This window comes from Trichosurus vulpecula, chromosome 8 (genome assembly GCF_011100635.1).
Source record: "Trichosurus vulpecula isolate mTriVul1 chromosome 8, mTriVul1.pri, whole genome shotgun sequence".
Taxonomy (NCBI): domain Eukaryota; kingdom Metazoa; phylum Chordata; class Mammalia; order Diprotodontia; family Phalangeridae; genus Trichosurus; species Trichosurus vulpecula.
In genome coordinates, this window is record NC_050580.1 from 214297837 (window position 1) to 214320709 (window position 22873).

The 22873-nt window shown below is 36.8% G+C and overlaps 1 protein-coding gene across 3 annotated transcripts in view; it reads left to right on the top strand.

Annotated features, from left to right (window-relative positions):
* Positions 1-22873, top strand: part of DAAM1 (dishevelled associated activator of morphogenesis 1) — a 223212-nt gene that overhangs the window by 138399 nt on the left and 61940 nt on the right. For all 3 annotated transcript variants that reach the window (XM_036734415.1, XM_036734418.1, XM_036734417.1), the window contains exons 4-12: positions 4534-4605; positions 10693-10787; positions 13300-13633; positions 14271-14381; positions 14487-14590; positions 14978-15044; positions 15556-15673; positions 16357-16495; positions 16945-17003. In XM_036734415.1, coding sequence (XP_036590310.1) covers positions 4534-4605; positions 10693-10787; positions 13300-13633; positions 14271-14381; positions 14487-14590; positions 14978-15044; positions 15556-15673; positions 16357-16495; positions 16945-17003 — 1099 coding nt within the window. The remainder of the gene's footprint in view (positions 1-4533; positions 4606-10692; positions 10788-13299; positions 13634-14270; positions 14382-14486; positions 14591-14977; positions 15045-15555; positions 15674-16356; positions 16496-16944; positions 17004-22873) is intronic.

A 22873-nucleotide genomic window follows, 5' to 3' on the forward strand; every position in this document is an offset into this window, starting at 1 on the left:
GCCCACTACACCACCTAGCTAATACACCACCTAGCTACCACACCACCTAGCTACCTTCTAAACAAAATATCTGCTCATTGGTTAGAGAATAGCTAGATGAATATAATGGAATTTTATTGTGCCATCAGACAATGCTTGATATGAGAACTTCATCCATCCATCTATTCATTAACTTATTTATTTTAAATGATATTTTATTTTTCCCAATTACATATAAAGACAATTTTTAACATTTATTTTTTAAAGTTTCAAGTTCCAAATTATCTCCTTCCTTCTTCCCTTCCTGAGACAGTAAAGCAGTTTGGTATAGGTTATACATGCACAATCATATGAAACATTTCCCTATTAGTCATGTGAAAAGACACAGACAAAAAAAAATAAAGTGAAAAATAGTATGCTTCAATATACATTCAGACTCCATCACTTATTTCTCTGGATATGGATAGTTTTCCTCATAAGTCCTTTGGAATTGTCTTGAATCGTTGAATTGTTGAGAATAGCGAAGTCATTTACAGTCAATCATCACACAGTGTTGCTGTTACTGTGTACAATGTTCTGATTCTTTCCACTTCACTTTGCATCAGCTAATGTAAGTCTTTCCAGGTTTTTCTGAAATCACCCTGCTCATTGATATGAGAAATTTAGAGAATCACGGGAAGTCTTTTGTGAATTCATGGAGAGTAAAGTAAGCAGAACCAAGGGGGGAAACCCTACATATGTAATATAGTAAATGGAAAGAACAATAAAAGGAAATTGTTTAATTATAATGACTTAGCTTTTCTTGACAGGAGACACAAAGAATACTCCCTTTCCTTAGAAAGATGGGAAACTATATTGTTAGATGTAGTCAATGTATTACTTTTGTTTAACTGTTTTCCCCTTAGATGTAAAGGAAGGCTTATTGGGTGGAGGAGGAAGGGAAAGGGCATATTCCAAGATCGCTTTGATATAAAAAAGAAAAGGCATCAATAAAACTTGTTAAAAAGAGAGACATTACTAAGATACTAGAACTTTTCCGTTCATTAAGTAAAAGTAAGCAAGAGCAATATAACCCTATAAAAATGGGATATTTGATTATTTAAGCTCTGGGGCAGCCCACACCAACTATGTGATTTCTTTAGACAAATGTAAATATACTTCCTCAGAGAGCTAACCTCAAAACCTAACCTTGGATAGATCCCTTTTCCCTGAATCAAGGAATAGAGAGTATACATGTACTCAACCACAGAATATTTTCATATTTAAGTGCAAAACATGGTCTTTTTTCATCTTTTCTTTAGTCACTCACCTTGGTAGATTAAAGGAATGGATATTTTGAGAGGGTTGATGTTTTGGAAGATGAAGAGATTTAGGAGGGAGGGGAAAAAAATCAAACTGAAAAGGGATAGAACTTTTGTCATTTCTGAAAGGGTATTAGTTAATTCATTCTTTGCCATTCAGAAAGAGTTTAGAAGGCATAGGCTCATGTAGAATTTGTATTTGACATATACATTCAACGAAGCAAGTTACTGAGAAAGTCATATTAAGGTTTCCATCTGAATTCCTTTATTTTGTATGACAACCTCAAATTCAGCTACAGAGGGTTCCCTCCCTCCCCTCCTTTCTGTTTTGACTACAGTATCTAGTTTACTTTTGATAATCTGTTTAGATTACTGCATGCTTACAACTTGTAAAGGAATCTCTCAGTACAGACACTCATCTTGCTTATCTGATTTAGAACCTCTCCCCTATAACAATGACTAGTAGAGCTTAACTTGGGCAGGCCTTCACATGATCTCTGATGTACAAATGATTTTGGTTGACTTTTGGAAATTTGCCTCAGCTCAGCACCATTTTATGCTTTTGTATCTCCAAACTCCATTGAATAGTTATGGATTTGGGCCTCTCAAATACCCTATTAATGCTGAAGTTGAACTAGTAATTCTTTGGAGAGAGGGGTAAAAAAGACAAAAGGAGTGAGGCTATGGACTGGTATCGAAGCCACAAATCCAGCCATTTTGTTTGCTTATGTGAAAATTGTGTCCAGTGCACTCTGAAGTGTAATGGAGTCCAACATCAAAGCTATTTCTCCAGTGTTTGTTCAATCTTCTAGTACCTACTTTCTAAATACAGTTCATGGACCTTACTGAATGCAGATTTGCTAACCAGCTTAATATAGTCACGTGTACCTGTATGCTTAGCCCTTTTACTTGAGACTGCATCAAAATGAAACTTATTTTCCTCCTTCTCAGAATAGATGTGTCTCAAGAGATTTATTTACAGTAAAGTGTTTTGTGGGGCAGCTAGGTGATTCAGCAGATAGTGCACTGGACTTGGAATCAGGAATATTCATCTTCATGAGTTCAAATCTGACCTCAGATACTTTGTGTGACCCTGGGCAAGTCACTTAAAAGTTGTGTTTGCCTCAGCTTCCTTATCTGTAAAATGAACTGGAGAAGGAAGTGGCAAACCACTTCAGTATCTTTATCAAGAAAACCCCAAATGGGGTCACAAAGAATAGGTAGTTGGAGTTGGATAATGATGATAATAGTAATAATATGTTCCAAACCATATTCCTTCATAGTGTTGCCCTTAATTTTCAGCTATTAAATCAAGTTATAAATGCATCTACTAGTTCGTTATTAAATAGTAAACCATTGGCACAGTTCTATTTTTCCCCAGAAATGTTTAATAGAAGCTATTTAATTGCTCTTTGAGAATATAGGACTGTGTTTTGCATAACTTCATACATATAATTAATATATTGCTTTCCTTCTCAATGGACCAAGGAGGGAGAAAATTTGGAACACAAATTTTTTTTCCAAAAAAAAAGTTAATACATTTTAAAAAGAGAAAACAAACAGGAAAATATAGAACTATCAAACTAAAGGAATGTCTGAGTTCTGTTTTTCCAAGCTATAAGTTTGTATGGTACTCTTGGGCCTAGAAGAGACCTCCAGTTGTATTTCCGATTTTAGTTACACTTGCACTATTGCTCAGGAATCCCCCAAAATAGTGTTATTTTCTGATATGAAAGATAATTTTACTAACGTAACTCCTATGTTTAAACATGCATCTCTAATAAAAATGTTTGTTGGAATATTCGGAGCCATAGACCAATACATTTAATTCCCATCTCACTCATCCCTACCCCCATTCAGGCCCTAGCCCTAATGATTCCCAGTGGTTCACAGCAGCACCAAGGACTTAAGTTATCCTGAGGCCATTTTTAGTTTGTCAGTCTCTGGGAAGGGAGACTGAAGCAGGTTTAGGGTTTATGTCAGGATTAGGATCAGGTAACTCGATGGGGACCTTGACTTCTGACTTCTAACCCCAAATCTGCTGTATGTTCCACTTTAGTCAATCTAACACTATTCTTCACTATACCCTTTTACCAAGATGTAGGGAGCTCACTACTTTTCATTTGAGGGATGACTAAATCCTGTGTTTTTTCCTCTTTACCCCATTTTTATCTATTGCAGGAGATTTAGCCACCTCCAAATGAATCTTTTTTTCAAACTGTCCCCTGGAGGCTGAATAACCAATATAAGAATACTTTGTTGCAAGGGGATAAGTAGGTAATACCTTCAATAGTGAAAAGTGCACTCTATTCCCAGGTCTGCCACTTTGTATCCAGGTGACCTTGAGTTTATCACTTAATTTCTCTCTGTTTTCTTGTTTGTAAAATGGTGACAATACCTTTCCATGTTATAGAATTATTAAGACTAACTAAAAACCATATATAAGTGCTTTGAAAACCACTCAAGCACTATTTAAATGTAGATTGTGGTGGTGGTGGTGGTGGTAGTGGTGATGATGGTGGTGGTGATGATGATGATGATGGAGAAACCTGAAGTGTAATTGAGGACAATTTTTTTGTTTGTAGTTTTATTCATATTTATTCAGCCTACTATACTGTACTTGATGTGGTTCAGAACCTAGAGACCACCTGACCATTCAATAAAACTCATTGCCTTAAGGGGACTGTCATTTGAAAAGCATCTTTGAGGATATGGCTTTACCGTGCAGGAGCTCAAAAGAAACATGAGATGTGCAAATTCAGAGACATCTCCACTCCAAATGTTCATATGGATTTTTTTATGCCCAACCTGTGATAGAACATTCTGAACTAGTATTAATATAACCAGCCACAGTCATACACACCGTACCTTCACCCCACCATAGTGATGTCATTTTGAGATGTTCTGCTCTGAGAATGAAGGACAACAACAATTGATTTACCAACTAAAATGTATTAGTGTTATTTCAGTGTGATATGCAAACCAGAAGATGTCCTTCAGGGGCTATGTTATTCACACTTGTAGATTTCTCTGAGGGGATGGCATCAGGAACATCTTCCTGGTCGGTTGGGCATTTTGGAGGATTGATTCAGTATGTGTGCTTTACTCTAAATTACCTGGATGTTTCGGAAAAGGAATGTCATGTATTAACTCATAGCATTGCCCTGGAATTATGTACATATAAACATCTATTAGATACTGTTATTCTCCTGTTATCTAATTTTTGCTGTCTTTTTTTTTTCCTCCCTTTTAGGATCAGGAAGAAAACAAGGGAGCTACAAGTTGGCCTGAATTCTATATTGATCAGCTAAACTCTATGGCTGCTGTAGGTACATTTTATGTATTATGACACAGTGGGGAAAAACAAGTATAGTACAGAGCATCATTGCACAGTAATTAGCCTAGAATCAGTTACGAAGATTTTCACTTGGGTATTTTCTCTCTACAATCCATGTTAAGATCCTCTTTTTAAAAAGTCAGTAAAATAATTTCTCCAATATGTTCTAAGTCAAAGCATGCAATAAAATATGAATTTAATATTATAACAGGAAATTTAATCTCCTGAAATTTGGTTTACATTCATCTTTAGCTTGCATCCCTGTGACTACTCATCAGGATACATGGCAACACCTGGGAAATTAACACAATTTTAATATAGTTAAGTTGAATTCTTACACTAATGCTTCATATTTCCTTTATTACTTGGAGTGAGTTCCATGGTCTCATCCATTCATAGATTGCTGGTCTTTTTATCCTTCTACCCTCTAAAGAAGCAGGCAGCTTCTTTCAAGAATGCCAATGCATTCTTCCAGGAGTATAAAACACGAGGAAATATCAGGATGACTGACAAAATTAAAAGTCAGCTGAACAGCTTCAAAATGTCCTTGGGAATATTTTTGGAACATGGATTCCTAGTACCATGTACTTAGTTTTCCCAAAATATATATTTTAAGCATGTAGATCTCTCCATTCTGGGTTTACAGTAGTTGAACAAGCATATTATTAATTAAACATAAAACATGCAACAGAAACGAACTGGCCAAATTTTCATGTTCAGTAGCTTAAATGAAAATACCAATAATAAATGTTTGGGTGGCTTATTGTAGAATATAATCTTTTGCCTCCCCAACCCACCCCAACTTGTCAGTGGCTACCTATCAGACAATTTGTAGTTCATAACACATCCTTCTGTAATAGCTTACGTCAAAGTTGCTTTTCCTATTTTTACCCTGCATCTTTGAAATCCTCTATGGAGGGAAAAAATGTGTTCTCTATCATTAAAATGTAATCTTGAGCTCATTTTCCTTCCTAAAACTCTCATTGTTTGAAGCTTTGAACATTATGCTCACCAAATCTTCATCTGCCCTTATTTAGAAAGCTCAGTATTTTGCTGCTGTTGCAAAAGTTTAAAACAGACTATGATAGGTTCACATTTTTGCTAGAGTTTAGAAGGCTTAAGTTTTTACATGTCCTGCATTCTCCTTCATGGATGGTTTTACTGCTCTTGTACATTGTCTATTAAATACAATACATAACAATATATAATACTACACAATAATATATAATAATATACTATAAATATAATAATACTGTATGTTGTATATTAAACTTTTGGTTTGGCAAATGTGAGCAATACCAGAAGTAAAAGAGTAAGTCTCCTCTCTGAGGGTTTCCAGTCTAATAGGTAAAGGAGAATAAAACAGAAAAGTGAAGACTAAATCTGTTTCTTTTGTAATTGTCACTAATCACGCCCCCACGTTGTTTTTGTTTTAATTTTTTTTAAGAGGGGAAAAGAAGATCAGAAAGGAATGATTTCAGCATGTTAATGATGGCCCCAACAAGGTGAAACATTCTTATGGAGTATCAGAAAGGTCTCTGTAGCTGTCCAGGCAATGGTAGTGACGTACTGCCATGTGCATTTTATATTTGTAAAAACAAAAGATTTCGTAATTCTCAAATTAGGCTCTTGACAAGAGAAATTGATAGAAAATATCTTTCTTATTAAGACAGTGTTAACACCAGGCAGAAAAAATTTCTTTTTGATAAGTAAGAATTTAAAATTCTAGGAGTTTAAAATTTCTTGCTAAATTCTGTGATTTAAAAAATATCGTAGTTAAGAATTTTTATTCAAAATTTTAGGCAAAGTGATATTAAAGATGGGCTATTTTATGCCTCTTCTGGCACAAATGAGTGCTGAGTCCTACGTTAAACAGTTTGCAGTATACTGAAGTGTGTCTATTCTTTGAGACCCACTGCTTCTTGCCTATTTCTTTGGGTACCTGTTACACTCTCATGAGTGCTTTCAGCATTATGGTACTTGATTCAAAATCTTGGAATTGAATACTATTGAACTTCAAAGGACACATCAGAGGTGTGTTTTACATTTACCCTATTTCCCTCTTTTTTTATCCTGCCAAAAACACACCACAGTGCCTTTTCAATGGATTGGGTCAGCTCTATATGATAACCAAGGAACAAAAGTAATCAGTGTTTCATGATCTGGAACTATAGAACGGGAGAGCTGGAGAGGACCTTTAGTGATAATCCAGTCCAACTCCCCATCCTCTATTTTTTCACACTAGGAACCTAAGGTTCCTAAGAATACTGTTGCCTTCCCAAGTAGCAGAGGCAAGACTTGGATGTTAGATTCCTACACCATCCAGTACACTTTCCATTCTGTCAATGTCATTTATGAAATCAGGGGATACCAGGTAGGATTTATACCTTTTTGTTCAGGTTATCTGAAACTCCAAACAGCTCTGGTTGATCTCTCTGATGACTACCTGAGATTCATATTGAATACTGGTGGGGAGTGGGTGAGAGAAGACATAAAAAAGATATTTGTAATGAGCTTATTCTCTAGAACTAGACAACCCTCAGGACCCTACATGCCCAGAGAGTGACCTCAGATCTGATGGTGGTGGTAGTGGTGTTATTGCTCTCCCACTCCTTTGTCTCATGGATTGGGCATGGAATTGCTCCCAGTGAAGATTATGTGTTGACCTGGTTCACTTATTTTATTCAAGCTTCATAGCAAGCAGGTTTCATCCTTTATAAACCAACATATTATTGAGGGGTTCTTTTCAAGAGTAAATAATAGTATAATAAATTCAGCTGTATAGGTTTTGTGTACCTTCTTTTGTAGGTTTGATGTGTACCATTCTCGGTCTGTATTCTTGATACAGTCAGTCCCATTAAACAAGAGAAGAGATGGCATTAAATACAGGAATATTTAAGGAATGATTTATTTCAAACTGAAGAAATACTCCTTAACTTCTAGCTACTTTTTGCAGGAGCTCAGTCCTATTCCATAGTATGGGAGTAGTCATTAGTGCCTCAGTTGCCCACAGCTTACGCATATGCTTGTTCCGCACTGACAACAAAATTGTTTTGCCAAGTTTCTTTCATCTGACTGCCAACTACCCCATCACTTACGAAAAAAGACATTTTGTTATGTGTAGAATAGTACACCATAAAGTCTGACTGTGCGCACACACACACACACACATTCATATTTGATTATCATAGCAGTTTATATTGGAAGATGAGTATCTCACAAGCAATAATGGGCCTCAGTGACTTGGGTACTTGTCCAAACACTCCCCAATCATGAAAAATTTTATCTTAATGTGAAGCTTGCCAACTTTTGAAACTATCTGATAGGTTTTTTGGGGGTTGTTTTGGTCCTAAAGACATGCTAGAATAGTGTATAATTCATCCCTTGCCCTTTCCTGCCCCAAAGTGTTTGTACCTAATAGGTTCTGTCTTAAATGTCAATTTATTAGCTTCCTGTATACAAAAGAGGGCACACTATCCTGAGTTAAGAGAAAGTCAGCAGTGCTCTATTCTAAATTCTCTTTCAATAAAAACTGTTTCTTAAAGCCCCTAATTCCATCGAGGCAAAATTAAATTTCTTCTTAGCTGAAGGATATTGAAAAGAATGAATTATTACAGTTTATATTCAGTATTCATGGCCAAGAATGCAAAGTGTTTGCTTGTGATATTTGATTATCAAATGAGTTATTAAAAACACCTGGCTTGTTTTTGTTACTACTCTGTGGATTCAATTCAGTCTTACAGGTAGGTCATGTTCACAAATGAATTGATTCTCAGCTACAAATTCAGAGTTATCTAAAACTGCCTCACCTGTGGGGGAGAGTAAATGTTCTTCACTAGCTATGTGCTGAATTTTCCAGTGAATGAGCTTCAAAGAAACAGTGATGGAATTCAGTGGCTGTTTCTGCAGGGCACCTTCATTTTCTGTAACATACTGACAGCTAGCTGTCCAGCAGCATCACTAGCAAGAAGATGGCTTTACTAGGAGTAATAACATCACAGAGCAGTCTTCTAAATTTGCTGTCACATTATTTGCCATTTTTGTGGATTCTGATGATGCAGTCATTTCCTTCAGGTCTCCTCTCTTCCCTATTTTGAAGAGAAATACTTGTATTAAAGAGAAGCGGGGAAAGTGTGATCTTTGACTTTAAATTGTTTTAAATTTGACACTGCCACTGCTTGTGCGCATATGTATATAAATCACACAGATTTACTAAAAACAACTATAGCCTCCCTTTAAGTGACAAAGTAATAGAGAAGAAAAGAGATTATGGACTATTGAAATTTACATAAATTAAGTGAAGCCCTCTCTATCCTTCCCTCTTTGTTCCTCAAGCAAACATTTTCTTAGAATACTAATAAAAGTAGTAAAACTGAATTTAGTCCAGCATGGGTTGAGTTGAAGCATAAAAAACAGTAGCTAGTAGCTTCATAGTCTTTAAGTAATTGATTATATTGTATCCGTAAGAGCTTATGGGAGAATGGGAATTAACATTTGTAAAAACAAAAAGTAGGTCCTCTGAAATGGAGGGGAAGGGCACAGACCTCTCAATATGTCTGTCAACCTATGAGCATTAGCTTTGGCATATTTAATTATTATATTCTTGGGGTAATTTATGAGCTTGTTTATTTGAGTTAGCTCTCAAAAGAACCTCTGGAAAGTAATGCCAGAAGTATCCTCATTGCCTGAATTAACATCTTCAAGTGAAGAAGTTGACCCCCAGGGTAGTCCTCCATGAGGACTATATTTATGGATGAGGCCAAATTTATTCTTTTGATTTTTTTTTAAAAAAGAATTTAAATTTAATGTATCTACTTTCTATGGTGGTACACTTGGCCCTGTACAAAGATTGAATGAGGCTTATTACCTGTTCACAAAGAGCTTTTATACCCTAAGAGAGCAAGCACATTTGAATATATGTATCCTCACTTCCCCAGCTTTCCTCTGGGGCTAAGTGATCGTGAGAGTCTGGGAAAACTCTAGAGGAATCTCACTGAACTTTTGTAACAAAATCCCTCTGATCTCAGGTGCCCTCTTGACCTCTCTTTGGTTGCTCCCTGTATTCCCACAGTATTAAGTAGAATTCTTTTTTAGACTGCAATGGCTAGAAATATGGCGTCTGACTGGATTTAATCTCCATTTTACACAATCAGAAGATCTACATTGCAGTATGATTACAAGGTGCATTTTTATTTATCTATTTCAGTATATTTAAAATATTTCCAAATTCTGACTTTTTTCAAATATTTGCTATGATTAGGACCTTTTTATTGAAATTTAATTTTATTATTTTTCCAATTAAAAAGCATTTGTTTTCATTCCTCTCCCTGCAAAATAAAGTTTTGTTAACCAAAAGACAGGTAGGCAACAAGCATTTATTGAATGTTTACTATGTGTTAATAAGCCTTGTGCTTAGCTATATTAGCTAATATAAGAAGAAAAAAAAAGTCCTTACATACAAGGAGCTTACATACTAATGACAGAAGACAGCAAACCAAAGTGAGGGGTGGAAGAGGTACTCCAGGAGTGGTATTGAAGTATGTCCTGCTTGGGCCCCTCCTCAAAATGGAAAGCAGAGGAACTCATTGATGACAGAGAAAAAGAACAGGAAGAAGGAAAGGAAGAGAGAAAGAAAGAGAGGAAGGAAGGAAGGAAGAAAGAGAAAGAAAAGAAGCAAGAAGAAGAAAAGAAGGGAAAAAAAGAAGAAAATAAGCATAATAAAGAAAAGTAAATTCTTATATTTATTGGCCATGTTTTAAGTCCTTTGCCTCTCTGGCAAGAGATAGATACTAGGCTCCATTTTCAGTCTTCCAAGACCATAGTTTGTCCTTGCAGAATTCTTAAAATGATTGAGGCCTAATGTAACAGGAGTATCTGGATGGTCCTTGGAGTTGGTAGCCCTGGGATTTGATCTAGAAAAAAGTCTTGGTTATAAATTTTTCGCATGGTGTATTTTCATTAACTGAGTCAATAACAGAGTTGTTATCCCTGGGACCTGTGACTTTGTCATGATTTTATTAGCCTGTGAGGAGAACCAGCTTGTGATTCTACCTGTATTTCACTCTCTTTCCATAGAGAAAATCCTTGCTAATTTTAGAAAAAGAAGAGGAAGAGGAAAGAAGTAAAACAATAGAAAGTTTGAAGACTGCACTGAGGACAAAACCTATGAGGTACTTCTTTTCTCTCCGATCTGGTTTTTTCTCTTTCCTCTGGTGAGCACTTGGGAGGAGGTTCTCTGATACTGAGAATTCATCTCTTCTGCCTGTGCTTTGCTGCAAAGCTGCTTCATCTTCCATTTTCCAAGAGCTCCTGTGGGGTTTCATAGTGGTTGAGGATTATCTGGGTGCATTTCATGAGCACAGGTGCTCAGAATCATGCACAGTTCACACTTCAGGTTTGGTTAGATCTCCATCCTGTGGTCTACATCAGATGACTGGAAAATAAGAATGTTCACCCATTATCAGATAGTTTATGTGGATACTGTGGTTTATGATTACAAAGCACTTTCATAGCCATTATCTCCTTTGATCTCTACAGCAACCCTGTGGGGGTAGTTAGGACAGGTATTATTATTAACTATTTATAAGATGAAGAAACTGACAGTGAAATATAAATTAGGTAGGATCTAACTTACCTTCTGTCAATTGGTTATCTGGCAGAGACTTGTTCAATCACATGTTCACTCTCTATGGGAAGAAATTATGAAAATGAGTCTTTTAATGATTTATCCAGCCTTGTATCTCTTCAGAGTTTATAATAGTCTTAAGGAGAAGTCAGGCATATGAAAAATCCAATCTAAGATTGCAAATGATCCAACAAGTCTTGTAGGAGAAGGCTGTTCTCACCATTCTCCTAGCACCTCCTTTCCATCTTCTTGTCATTTTTTTTCAGTTGTGTCCAACTCTGCATGACCCCATTTGGAGTTTTCTTGGCAGAGATGTAGAGTGGTTTGCCATTTCCTTTCCCATCTCATTTTACAGATGAGGAAACTGAGGCAAACAATTATGTGACTTGCCCAGAGTCATACAGCTAGGCAGTATCTAAGGCCAGATTTGAAGGCCCAGTACTCTATCCACTGCACCACCTAGCTGCCCCTACTCTCTATCCATCTACTTCCACGCCAATTTGCTGGACATTTATTAAACCCCTTTTCTGTGCATAGCATTAGGCACCAGCAGATATGCTAATATAAGTAAGCCATGGTCACTGCTTTCTTTGAGCTTACCCTTTTTTTAGGGGAATGTGATACATACACAAAGAAATGTAATGTAAAAGAGAGCTAGGTAAATGTCAGATATAAAGTCTCTTCACTTCTCTTCCTTCCCTCCCCCTACCTCCCCGCGAAGTGCAGTTTTGGTCTCTGTGATAGGAAAACTCATTTAAAAAAAAATACTGGGATTTTCTTCACTTAGCACTGTCATACACAATTCTATGGGTGGTGAGATGTGGACAAGAGAATTGCATTAGCTAGTTCTCTCATAGAAACTCTAGGTCAGATATTTTAACCTTTTATTTTTTATCATAAGACTTACGTGTTGTGAAAGAGTGCTAAAAATTTATACCTCCTTACTCAATATAAAATACATGTAATTTATATGTATATATATATGTACACACATAAAGTAATATTCATCTATAAATAAGTTTTTATAAATTTATATAATATAAATCTATAAATAAAAATTTATACTTTCTCTGCTGCCTCTTAGAAACTGTCTTCAGGTATACTTTTTGAAGAATAAGAGTATTTTAGTTGAGATGCCTAGGGGTTATGGAATGCTTTGGACATGAGTTTTACGGCCATAATTCAGAGCTTTCAGGAAGAAATGCAGGTTCCATTGGTACCCTGGTCTTTGAATATCTATGAATTAATCATCTAGACTCCATATATTTAGCACTAAAATGACCTGGTATTTATAAATTTTCTTACTCCACCATTTATATGGAGGTAATAGGATAGTAGGGAAGCAGGGTTCAGCAGTATACCAAACTACATGAAGACTGGGTATAATGAAGAAATAAATGGATAACTACAATCTGAGGGAAAAATTGATTATTTCTTTTGTAACTCCCTATTTTTCTGTGTGGATCTTGTTATCTATAAGTGCCATTATGAGAGAAGGTACATCAGTTGAGATTTTTCATAGCTGTATTATTGCCTCACCATTAAGACATGGCCATGGGAAAGCCTTATAACTGATATTTTAATAAGCTCCTTTTGATATTTCATTAATCCAGTCCTCTTTGGATGAAACCTAATTGGTTAACTATAGAGTCAAGATTGGTAAGGGAAGAGAGTGAAGTCAGAGGAGAGGTAATGGCCTGAGAAAGTACTGAGGAATAGAAGGATTGGAGACTTCAATGAGAACAAAGGATAGATTTAGAAGTGAGATATAGGAAAAGAGAGCATTATAGAAGATTGCAGTCATATAGAGGAATGTCTAAATTTCTCACTATGAAAATGGAGCACTTGTGAGTAATGGTGAGATGATCCAAAGGATGGTCAACTATGCATATAGCTCTATAGTGAAAAATATCAGAGCCAAGTTCCAATATTGGTCAAATCTTAAGGATTAGATTTTCTGCTTAAGGCCTATGTCTGTGTTGAGGGCAAGGGGGAGGAGCAGATGGAAAGGACTTTCAGCAGTCTTTCTAATTTTAATCCATTTATTTTCCTGACAGGTTCGTAACCAGATTTATTGATTTAGATGGCTTATCATGTATTCTGAACTTTCTGAAAACCATGGACTATGAGACATCAGAGTCTCAAATACATACCTCACTTATTGGATGTATAAAAGCGCTAATGAATAACTCTCAAGGCCGGGCTCATGTTATGGCCCATTCAGAGAGTATTAATGTAATCGCTCAGAGTCTGAGCACCGAGAATATTAAGACAAAGGTGGCAGTGCTGGAAATCCTGGGCGCTGTGTGCCTGGTTCCTGGAGGTCACAAAAAAGTTCTGCAGGCCATGCTGCATTACCAGAAGTACGCCAGTGAAAGAACTCGTTTCCAGGTATGTGGTCTCTAATTTATCTCTAAGTCACATGCTTGCATTTTTGTTTTTGAAGCAGGACTAGAAATTATTCCTTTCCATTTTGGAGATAATTATACTTAATGTCACTTAAGAGTCTCGTCCTGTTCTCTCAACCATTCTTGTCTTGGTTCCAGGGGAAGATGATGCTTGTCACTGACCAAACCAAAAATATGGGGCCTAGTGAATCACAACATTGCTCTTTTAATGAAATACCTTTTGTAGTATCCTTAACTGGGGTTTATAATAAATATTATCTATCTCTTCAAAAGGAGGAATCTTCCTTGAGAAATTCCCAGTTATCCATTTGATTTTAGGGGGACAAGTTTAGAAAAGTTGATGTGACCATTTTTTTAATGGTTCATAAAGAGCAGAAATTGAGGGACCAAATGCATATATACCTACATACCATGTGCATTTTCGATTTGGATTTAAATGTTTTAGAATTTTTAGGGACATAAAAGTTTTAAATTTGAAATGAAGAACTCTCAAGATAAGTATAATAAGTAAACAGTAGATTTTTTTGAGCTTCAAAATACTGGAAAGTTAAGTAAAATTAATTCAATATTGTGCTAGCTCTGATTCACCCCTCTTTGTTATCTATTTGTGCACTTGATAGACGTTAATTAATGACTTGGATAAAAGCACAGGCCGATACCGGGATGAAGTGAACCTCAAGACGGCTATCATGTCCTTCATTAATGCAGTACTAAGCCAAGGGGCTGGAGTGGTATGAACATTTTGTGCTATAGCATTTAAATAAAATTTTTATCAAAATCTGTTTGATGTCCACAATTCAGAAAACTCTAATATGTTTAATTGTGTTTTCTTTCAGGAAAGTTTGGACTTTAGACTTCATCTTCGATATGAATTTTTGATGTTAGGAATTCAGCCTGTAATAGATAAATTAAGGGAACATGAAAACTTGACATTAGACAGGCAAGTTAAACCATTATGTATTGATCATTCTCCCTTTTACCTCTTTTGTCCTCTGTCTCTTACAATTTTATCACCGTTTCTAAGACAAGTCCTCTAACCCCCCTCCTACCAACTCTAGGCAATAGGTTCTCTTCTTCAATTTGTAGTCTCATTAAGGGATTCTTTGAGGAATCTGTATTTCCCAAATGATGAAAAGTCATCTCATCCCTATGTTGTACGTGTTCCTTATAATTTTATTTTGGTTGTATTTGTCTTGATTCCTTTTAGTACTTTAGACTCTCCAAATTCAGAGTTTTTGAACCCTTGTAATTAATTGTAGGCATTCCTAGAATGTTTTGGCTTTCAGTTGCATTTCTTTGAAACTTTTATTTTATTTTCTTCTGTCAGGCACTTAGACTTTTTTGAAATGCTCAGAAATGAAGATGAGCTGGAATTTGCCAAAAGATTTGAATTGGTGTGTATATGCATGACTATTTTGATTATTGGTGAATGGCTTGTTCACTATATATGAGAGAAATGCTCTTTGTTCTAAAATCATACATGCATACATATATATATATATATGCACATATACATACATATATACACACATGTATACATATACATATATGTATATCTGGTGATTCTGACATAGGTCAGGTGATATCTGATATATATGTAGTATAATACATGTGTATGCATGAGTATATATATTCTCCCTCTCTCCCTCTTTGTCTCCCTTTTCCTCCATCTCCCACTCCTCTCCTCCTTCCCTCCTTCCCCTCGCCTCTCCCTCCTTCTCTCTTTTCCTATTCCTTTCCTCCCCCGCCTCTCTCTCTGTCCAATTTTGCCCTGGTACTGAAATGTTTGAATTAAGTTGTGCGGTGTAAATTTGGTTACTTTGCATTAAGGGAATCCTATAAAAATACCAGATGGCCTCAGAGGACCTGAATGTTTGACTTAGATTTGCTTTTTATGTGAAATAGGTTCACATAGACACAAAAAGTGCAACACAAATGTTTGAGCTGACGAGGAAGAGGTTGACTCATAGTGAAGCTTACCCTCACTTCATGTCTATCCTGTACCACTGTCTCCAAATGCCTTGTGAGTAGAGACCATTTTCATGTGGACTAAGATTCAAAGTATATTGGTTAATGTTTTCAATATTATCAGAGGGGGCCCTTTTCCAAAAGAGGTCTGATTTGTTGAGTACAGACTACAGATTCTAATCTTGGTTTGGTGACGATCTAATTTAGAGCCGCCACCTGTTTTTTGAATGGTTGGCTAAACTGCGTGTTTTTTTTTAAACATTTTAAAATAAAGTTGTATTGTATTTAAAAATGTAAAAACCATTCTTAGCTGGATGGAGCAAGGTGGAATTTGGCTCTAAGGTCATAGTTTATTGACACCCCCCTCTCTAGATATTTTCAGTTATTTAAAGGGATGCTATGAAAATGTCAGAAGAAATAAATCGTAATTAAGTTTAAAAGTGAATATATACCTCACAACCCTTTTAGAAGAAGGTGGAGAGTGCAACACCAGAGAGGTTGTCACCATTTTGGTCAAGTCGACCTTTTCTTTGCTGTCTGCTGGAGTTTGACAATGCTAGCCTAGAATGCTTGTCAGGGGCAGGAATTGCACCTCTTCCTGGCTTCAAATCCAGCACCTCCTCATCTACTACACCAGACTCTCTTTCATGAGAAGTGACAGTTTTTTATTCTGTAGTGAGAAGTTAGCATAATTACACGTTTAATTTTTCTTTTATGTTCTTTCTTTTCCTCTTTTAGACAAGAGAAGTGGAAACACAGTTCAGTACTGGCTGCTACTAGATAGAATTGTACAACAGATTGTTATACAGAATGACAAAGGGCAGGACCCCAATTCTACTCCTCTAGAAAACTTTAATGTCAAAAATGTTGTACGAATGTAAGTTTCTTTCTTTTTTTACATGCTATACTAATGTATACTATGCTCTTAACAAATACACACTTTGTTTTTTGCAAAATATTAGTAAATACTATAGTGTTTTTTTTTTAACAAGGAAAAGGGGTCAGGAACTAGACTTGTGATTTTAGTGGTATAGGGAACTTAGAAGGTAAGTGATTTGTCCAAGGTTACATAGCCGTTGTGTGTCAGAGGTAGGATTTGAACTCATGTCTTCTGGCTTCAAGGCTGGTTCTTTATCCACTATACTATATTGCCTCTCTATTATAGATGATTTCAAAAAACCTTTTACACATTCATTTTAACTTAGTCAATTTGGTAATTTCTCTAAAGTGGATTTTTAAAAACACCTTTGGCCTTATTTTTTAGTAAGGAAACATATTTTTATTTAGTAATGAATGCTACATTAACATCTTGCTCTGTTTATATAGGTTGGTTAATGAAAATGAAGTTAAACAGTGGAAAGAACAAGCAGAAAGGATGAGAAAAGGTAATAAAGCATTTGAAATATAACTAGGTATTTCTAAATGTTACTAATTAAATCTTTTGTAAATTTGCCATGATATTACATGTTGCTATTTATATGTTGAATGACTAAACCTGTGGGTTTTTAGGGTGCTTTGCTTTGGCTTTTTTTTTTAAACAAATCTGCTATTATAACTGACAAGCTTCTGACTTTCTTTTTTGTTTTTCACTAAATTTCACATGAGTTCTTTTGAAAAGCAATTTCGCATTTGCCTTTCAGTACTCAATAATTCAAATTTATCTTTGCTTCCTTCCCTCTTTCCCCCAGGATCTCTCCCACACTTAGTCTCTTTAGATAGGATTTTTTTGTTGGTTGTTTAAATAGAAGGCAGTCAGGCATTGAGCAGTATGCAGACTTGTCTGTGATGTTTCAAAGGAGACAGTAAAAGTGCCTCTTGTAGGCCTTAGCAGCCTCAGAATATCCACATGATCACCTTCATCTGAGATCAGCTTTAAATAATTTTAAGTATAGAAAACCACTAACTTGGGCAGATTTGGGAGCCATAAAACGTTAGTGGGTGAGCTGTTGGTATTTTGAATATATTATTGGTATTATCCTTCAGAAATCAAATGACTGGTAGGGTGAGGATGCAAGGAGGAGCTAATTAATTCTATGCCAGTCACTCACAAAAATGGAGGCCACTATTTTGTTGATTTTATAAATGTTGACCCTTCCCCCTCCTTTGTGAAGAAAGGAGGGAAGGAAAAAAGGAAGGGAGGGAATGAGGAAGGAAGGAAAGAAGGTCATTGATTAAGCATTTATCATGTACAAAGTACTGTACTAAACACCAGGAATACAAATGGAAAATCATTATTTTCAGTAGTCTACTTTTCATCATGAATCATCTCTCATTGAGGTTGTTAACCAAATTAAATTTGTGGTTGACAGGCTGGTTCCAAGAGGTCCCAGATTTCTATCATATTCTGCCCACTCATTTAAGTAAAAAAAAGTGGAACCACTAGGGTTCTGAATAGTTATTAAATGAAAAGTACCATTGTCACAGTCATCATCAGATTGGAAGAGTGTGTGTGCACGCGCGCATGAATAAATGATCATCTCTTCTTCCTCTTTTCAATTTTTTTTTGGTAAATCTTTCCAGAAAACCAGACAACCTTTTGTTAAAGGAATGGAAGAACTGCCTAAGGAAAAAGGAAAGAGAACATATACGTAGGAGAAAAGTTTTAGTAACAGTAGTTGTTTCAGGACCATAGATGAGAGAATGTGGGGTATGGAATATAAGGGGATGAGAATGATAAAGGAATGGTAGATGTAAAAGGGAGGAAAGAGATAGTGGGAGAAAGTGATGTTGAAAAAATGAATGATGAAGTAAACATAGGAGATTCTTACAGACAGATAGAAGAAAAGATTTGGAAGGTAATAGGGAAATAGAAAGCAGGGAGCTTTGTGGTCTCTAGGTGGTAGAGCGTAAGGTGTGGTGCAGAGAAGAGCCCCACAGTACTCTGAAGACAATATTCACCAATGAAGTACTTACTGAAAGGAAAATACTAGGCTAGGTGAGGTATACAATGGAGCTAAATCGTGGTCTTCTTCTAGCTTACATTGTAGTAGGGACTTTCTTTTTCTCTCAAAGAACTAGTGTAAAAATAACATGTATGTACATCAAAAAAATGAGTTATCAGGTCAGAGGGGATGCATGTTACAATAAGACCTTAACAAATTATAATTCAATGAATACATGGTAAGTCTCAACCGTAAGTAGGAAGTCTGAAGAACTGATTCTTTTTGATAAAGTTTAATGGGCAATTTGGGAATAAGAGATTATAGTGTATTGGAAGGGGGTGAAGTAGTATATACCATATTGACTCAGTCTGACTCAGTCAAAAGGCCTCACTAGAGGACTTAGAGGGCCTCATGCTGCCTCTGAGTCAAAGGGCTGTGCTTGAGGACCTAGAGGGCCACATGTGGCCTCAAGGCTGCAGGTTCCTCACCTCTGGGATGGAGAGAGAGCTCCAGAATTAGCAACATTGAGATTACGGTACTACGTCTGACACAAGCTGCCTCTGATACCAGCTATGTGAACCCTGGGCAAGTCACTTAGCTTCCCAGAACCCCCAGGCAACTAAGATTAAGTTGCCGAATAGTTGCTAATGTGCTACAAAAATGAAATGACAGGTCTGGACAAAAATAAAGGGCAGGAGTGTAGCAACTATCAGGAGGAAGAAGGGATAAATGCCATGATAATAGGTTATGGAATGGATATAGGGAGCAACTCCAAATGGGTTAGACTAATATTTATGAAGGTGGTTTGGGGGGTAGAACTGCCTTGTGGTTTGGCTTCATTAGCTCTGTAGGACTGATGGAGAGCTAAGGCCTTTAGAAAATTAGGATGCTTTCAGAGAGCTTCTTGCTTTTGGGGGAGGGGTGGGATAGAGCATGAACAGGGAAGACAGAAGCAGAAATCAGATATAAAGAATTGATCCAATCTTTCAACCAAATAAAGTAATTCAAATCTGTTCTGGAATCACCCAATGCTTTATATCTTGGTCACTTATTGATTTAAAGAATCACAGAAATTTGAGAGTTGGAAGGTACTTCAGTAGCCATCTATATCCAATGCTTATCCAAAAAGGAATCTTGACTATTACATGATCAGGTGTTCCATCCAGTCTTGGCTTGAATAACATCCACCGATGCCCACCACATCCACCGATGCCCACCACATCCACCGATGCCCACCACATCCACCGATGCCCACCACATCCACCGATGCACACCACATCCACCGATGCACACCACATCCACATGTGTAACCTGTATCAGATTGCTTACCATCCCAGGCAGAGGAGAGGGACAAGAGAGCAGGAGAGAGAATTTGGAACTCAGAATTTTAAAAAAAGAATGTTAAAAATTGGGGGAAAAAATAAAATATTATTTAATTTTTTTTAATATGATGTGAATTCAAGGCCATTCACCTTCCTGGTTGTTCTCCTTTGGGTGTTCTTCTGCCTATCAATGTCCTTGTTAAACTATGGCATCGAAAACTGGACACAATATTCCAAATGAAGACTGGCCAGGGCAAAGTGTAGCAAGAATAGTAGTATATCCTAATCTCTGAAAACTTTGCCTCCCTTAAAGCATCTGATGATCTCATTAGCTTTCTTCTTTACTACAAAATACTGCTGACTCATACTGAATTTATCCATATCTTTTTCAGGGAGAATGAAACTACTATCTAATCATAGCTCCCTCAATCCTGATTTGTAAGACTTTACATTCGTCCCTTTGAGTTTCATTTTCTCAGGTTTGATCCAAAACTCTAGCTGATCAATCTGCACTTGAATCTTGATTCTGTTATCCATTGTGTTAGGTACCTTTTCTTGCTTTGCCATATTTATAGATTTGAGCATGCCATCTGTACCATTTCTAAAAAATGCTAACCAGCCCAGGTCCAACCACAGATCCCTGAGGCACTCCACTGGAGACTTCCTACCCCATAAACGTTGAACTGTTAATGACCACTCTTTGAGTCCATTCATTCAACCACACCTGAGTCCAGATACTTGTAGGATCATCTATTCGATATCCCCATCTTCTCCATAGGAAGAGTGTGGAACATATAACCCTCTATAATATGCTTTGCTAGAATCTAGGTAATTGATATCATTACCTTCACCTCCCAGTTTATATAGTCTTGTTTGAGGGGAGAAGTGGCCAAAAAAAAGAGAATGGAAATTATTTGAAAAGGGGATTGTAAACCAAACTTAATGAAGCTTGAGAAAAATAGTATGGTGCAGTGGTAGACTACTGAACTTGAAATCCAGAAGATTTAGACTCAAGTTACAGACTACTGAGCCTTAGAATGGACCTTGGACAAATCACTTCTCTGAACTTGTTTCCACATTTTTAGGCTAGAAATGATAATGGTATTCCACAGAGTTGTTGTAGGGATAAAATGTAAAATGCTTTGTAAACTTTAAAGTGCTATATCAATGTGAACCATTGTTATTATTAACATCACAGAATTGGAAAGGAACTGACTTCAGAGGTCATCTGATTTAACCAAAGTATGGCTCTCCTGTACAACAGTTGTCACCAGCAGCCATTCAGATCTTGTTTGATGGCATGTAGCAGAGGGATCTAGTAATTTCCCAAGGTGACCCATTCCGTTAGTGAAAATCTCTGTTACTTTTCCTCATATGGAACTGAGTATTATACTCTGCAGGCAAACAGCAATAAAATGATTGAAAATAGCATTTTTAACCTTTGAGATAGACTACAGAGAATATGCTACAGGCAGACCTCTCTGTAACTTTTACCTATTGGTTCTTATTCTTCTGTCTGGGGCCAAGCAGAATGAGTCTAATTCTTCCACCTGACAACCCTTGAGATACTTAAGAGTGCAGCTGTTCTGTTGTCTGAATCTTCTCTAGGCTGAACTCCCGAAGTTCATTTAACCAAATCTTGTATGACAATGGCATTAATCCTTGTCATTTACCTCTGCACACAGATTCGTTCTGTCCACGTCCTTCTTAAAATGTGATGGGCAGAACTGAATGTTCTAGGTCAGATCTGAACTGACCAGAGCACTGAGTGTAGTAAAACTATCACCCTTCTAAAGCTCAGCATTCTTGTGGTGCCAAAGTAATTTGAATAAGGCTTATTCTAAATTCAAAGGCCTATTGCATAATACTGAGGCCAGGAAAACACGTATTGGCTCGGCTCAACTTTCTCAACCTAAATCATGATGATTAACTTTTCGTAAAATCTACAAATGTATCTTCCCTGACAAGACATTGAAATGTTAATATGTAGCATGCTGTTTTCTGTCATTTTAATTGTTTGCCTTCAGTATAAGATACTTAACATCTTAAGAGCACCTTTAAGGGGAACATAAAGGATGACTCAGTGGTGGGAAGGATAATAATTTAATGAATAAACACTAGGCCTGGCAGTAGCATGTTGCAAAAACCTTCCTGAGGGTCCTTTGGCTTGTCAGATGAAATCTACTTCCTATGAGTTGGAGTTCTCTGGTTTCCACTTTTGCATTGCAAAATAAAGCATTTATTTTTCCTCAAGTTCTCTTCGAGAGTTCCTCAGGCCTTACTGAGTTCAGATTCTGATAGAAGAGGGCTACCTGAGTTCAAATCCTGCCTCAGACACTTGACACTTGTACTAGCTGTGTGACCTTGGGCAAGTCACTTAACCCCAATTGCCCTGCCAAAAAAAAAAAGGCAAAAAAAAATGTGGGGCAGCTAGGTGGCGCAGTGAGTAGAGCACCAGCCCTGGAGTCAGGAGGACCTGATAGAAGAGGGCTTAGTTTGTGGTCACCTACCCATAGTTTTCTTAGTGTTTCTTTTTTGAGACATTATCTAGTGGGACTGGCCCAAAAGTGGGGGTGGTGGCAGGAATGCTAGGCTTGGAATCCAAGTGACATGACTCTCCCTGCTAGGTGACATTGGGCACAAAGCACTCTGAGTGTCCCTTTGTGGCTCTCTAAGATGGAGATAATGGTAGTAGAACCTATTTCACTGTCGGAATAAATGGGATGATACATGAAAAGTGCTATATGAGGGTCCGATATAACTTGAGACTTCTTCAAAATGGAATGTATATCCAAGTCTCTTGTTGCTTTTCTGTACTGGACCTACAATTTCAACGATGAAGGATACTGGGACCTCTATATGAGGAAAAACTCCTTGCCAAGGCGGATTGGAACTGGCTTTGCAACTCATAGTCTTACTTGCCTAGTGGGAGAGGAGCAAGCATTTATTAAGGACCTACTGTGTGTCAGATAAGCATTTTACAAATACTGTCTCTCACATCAACCCTGTGAGGTCAGTCATTATTATTATCCCTACTTTATAGTATAGGAA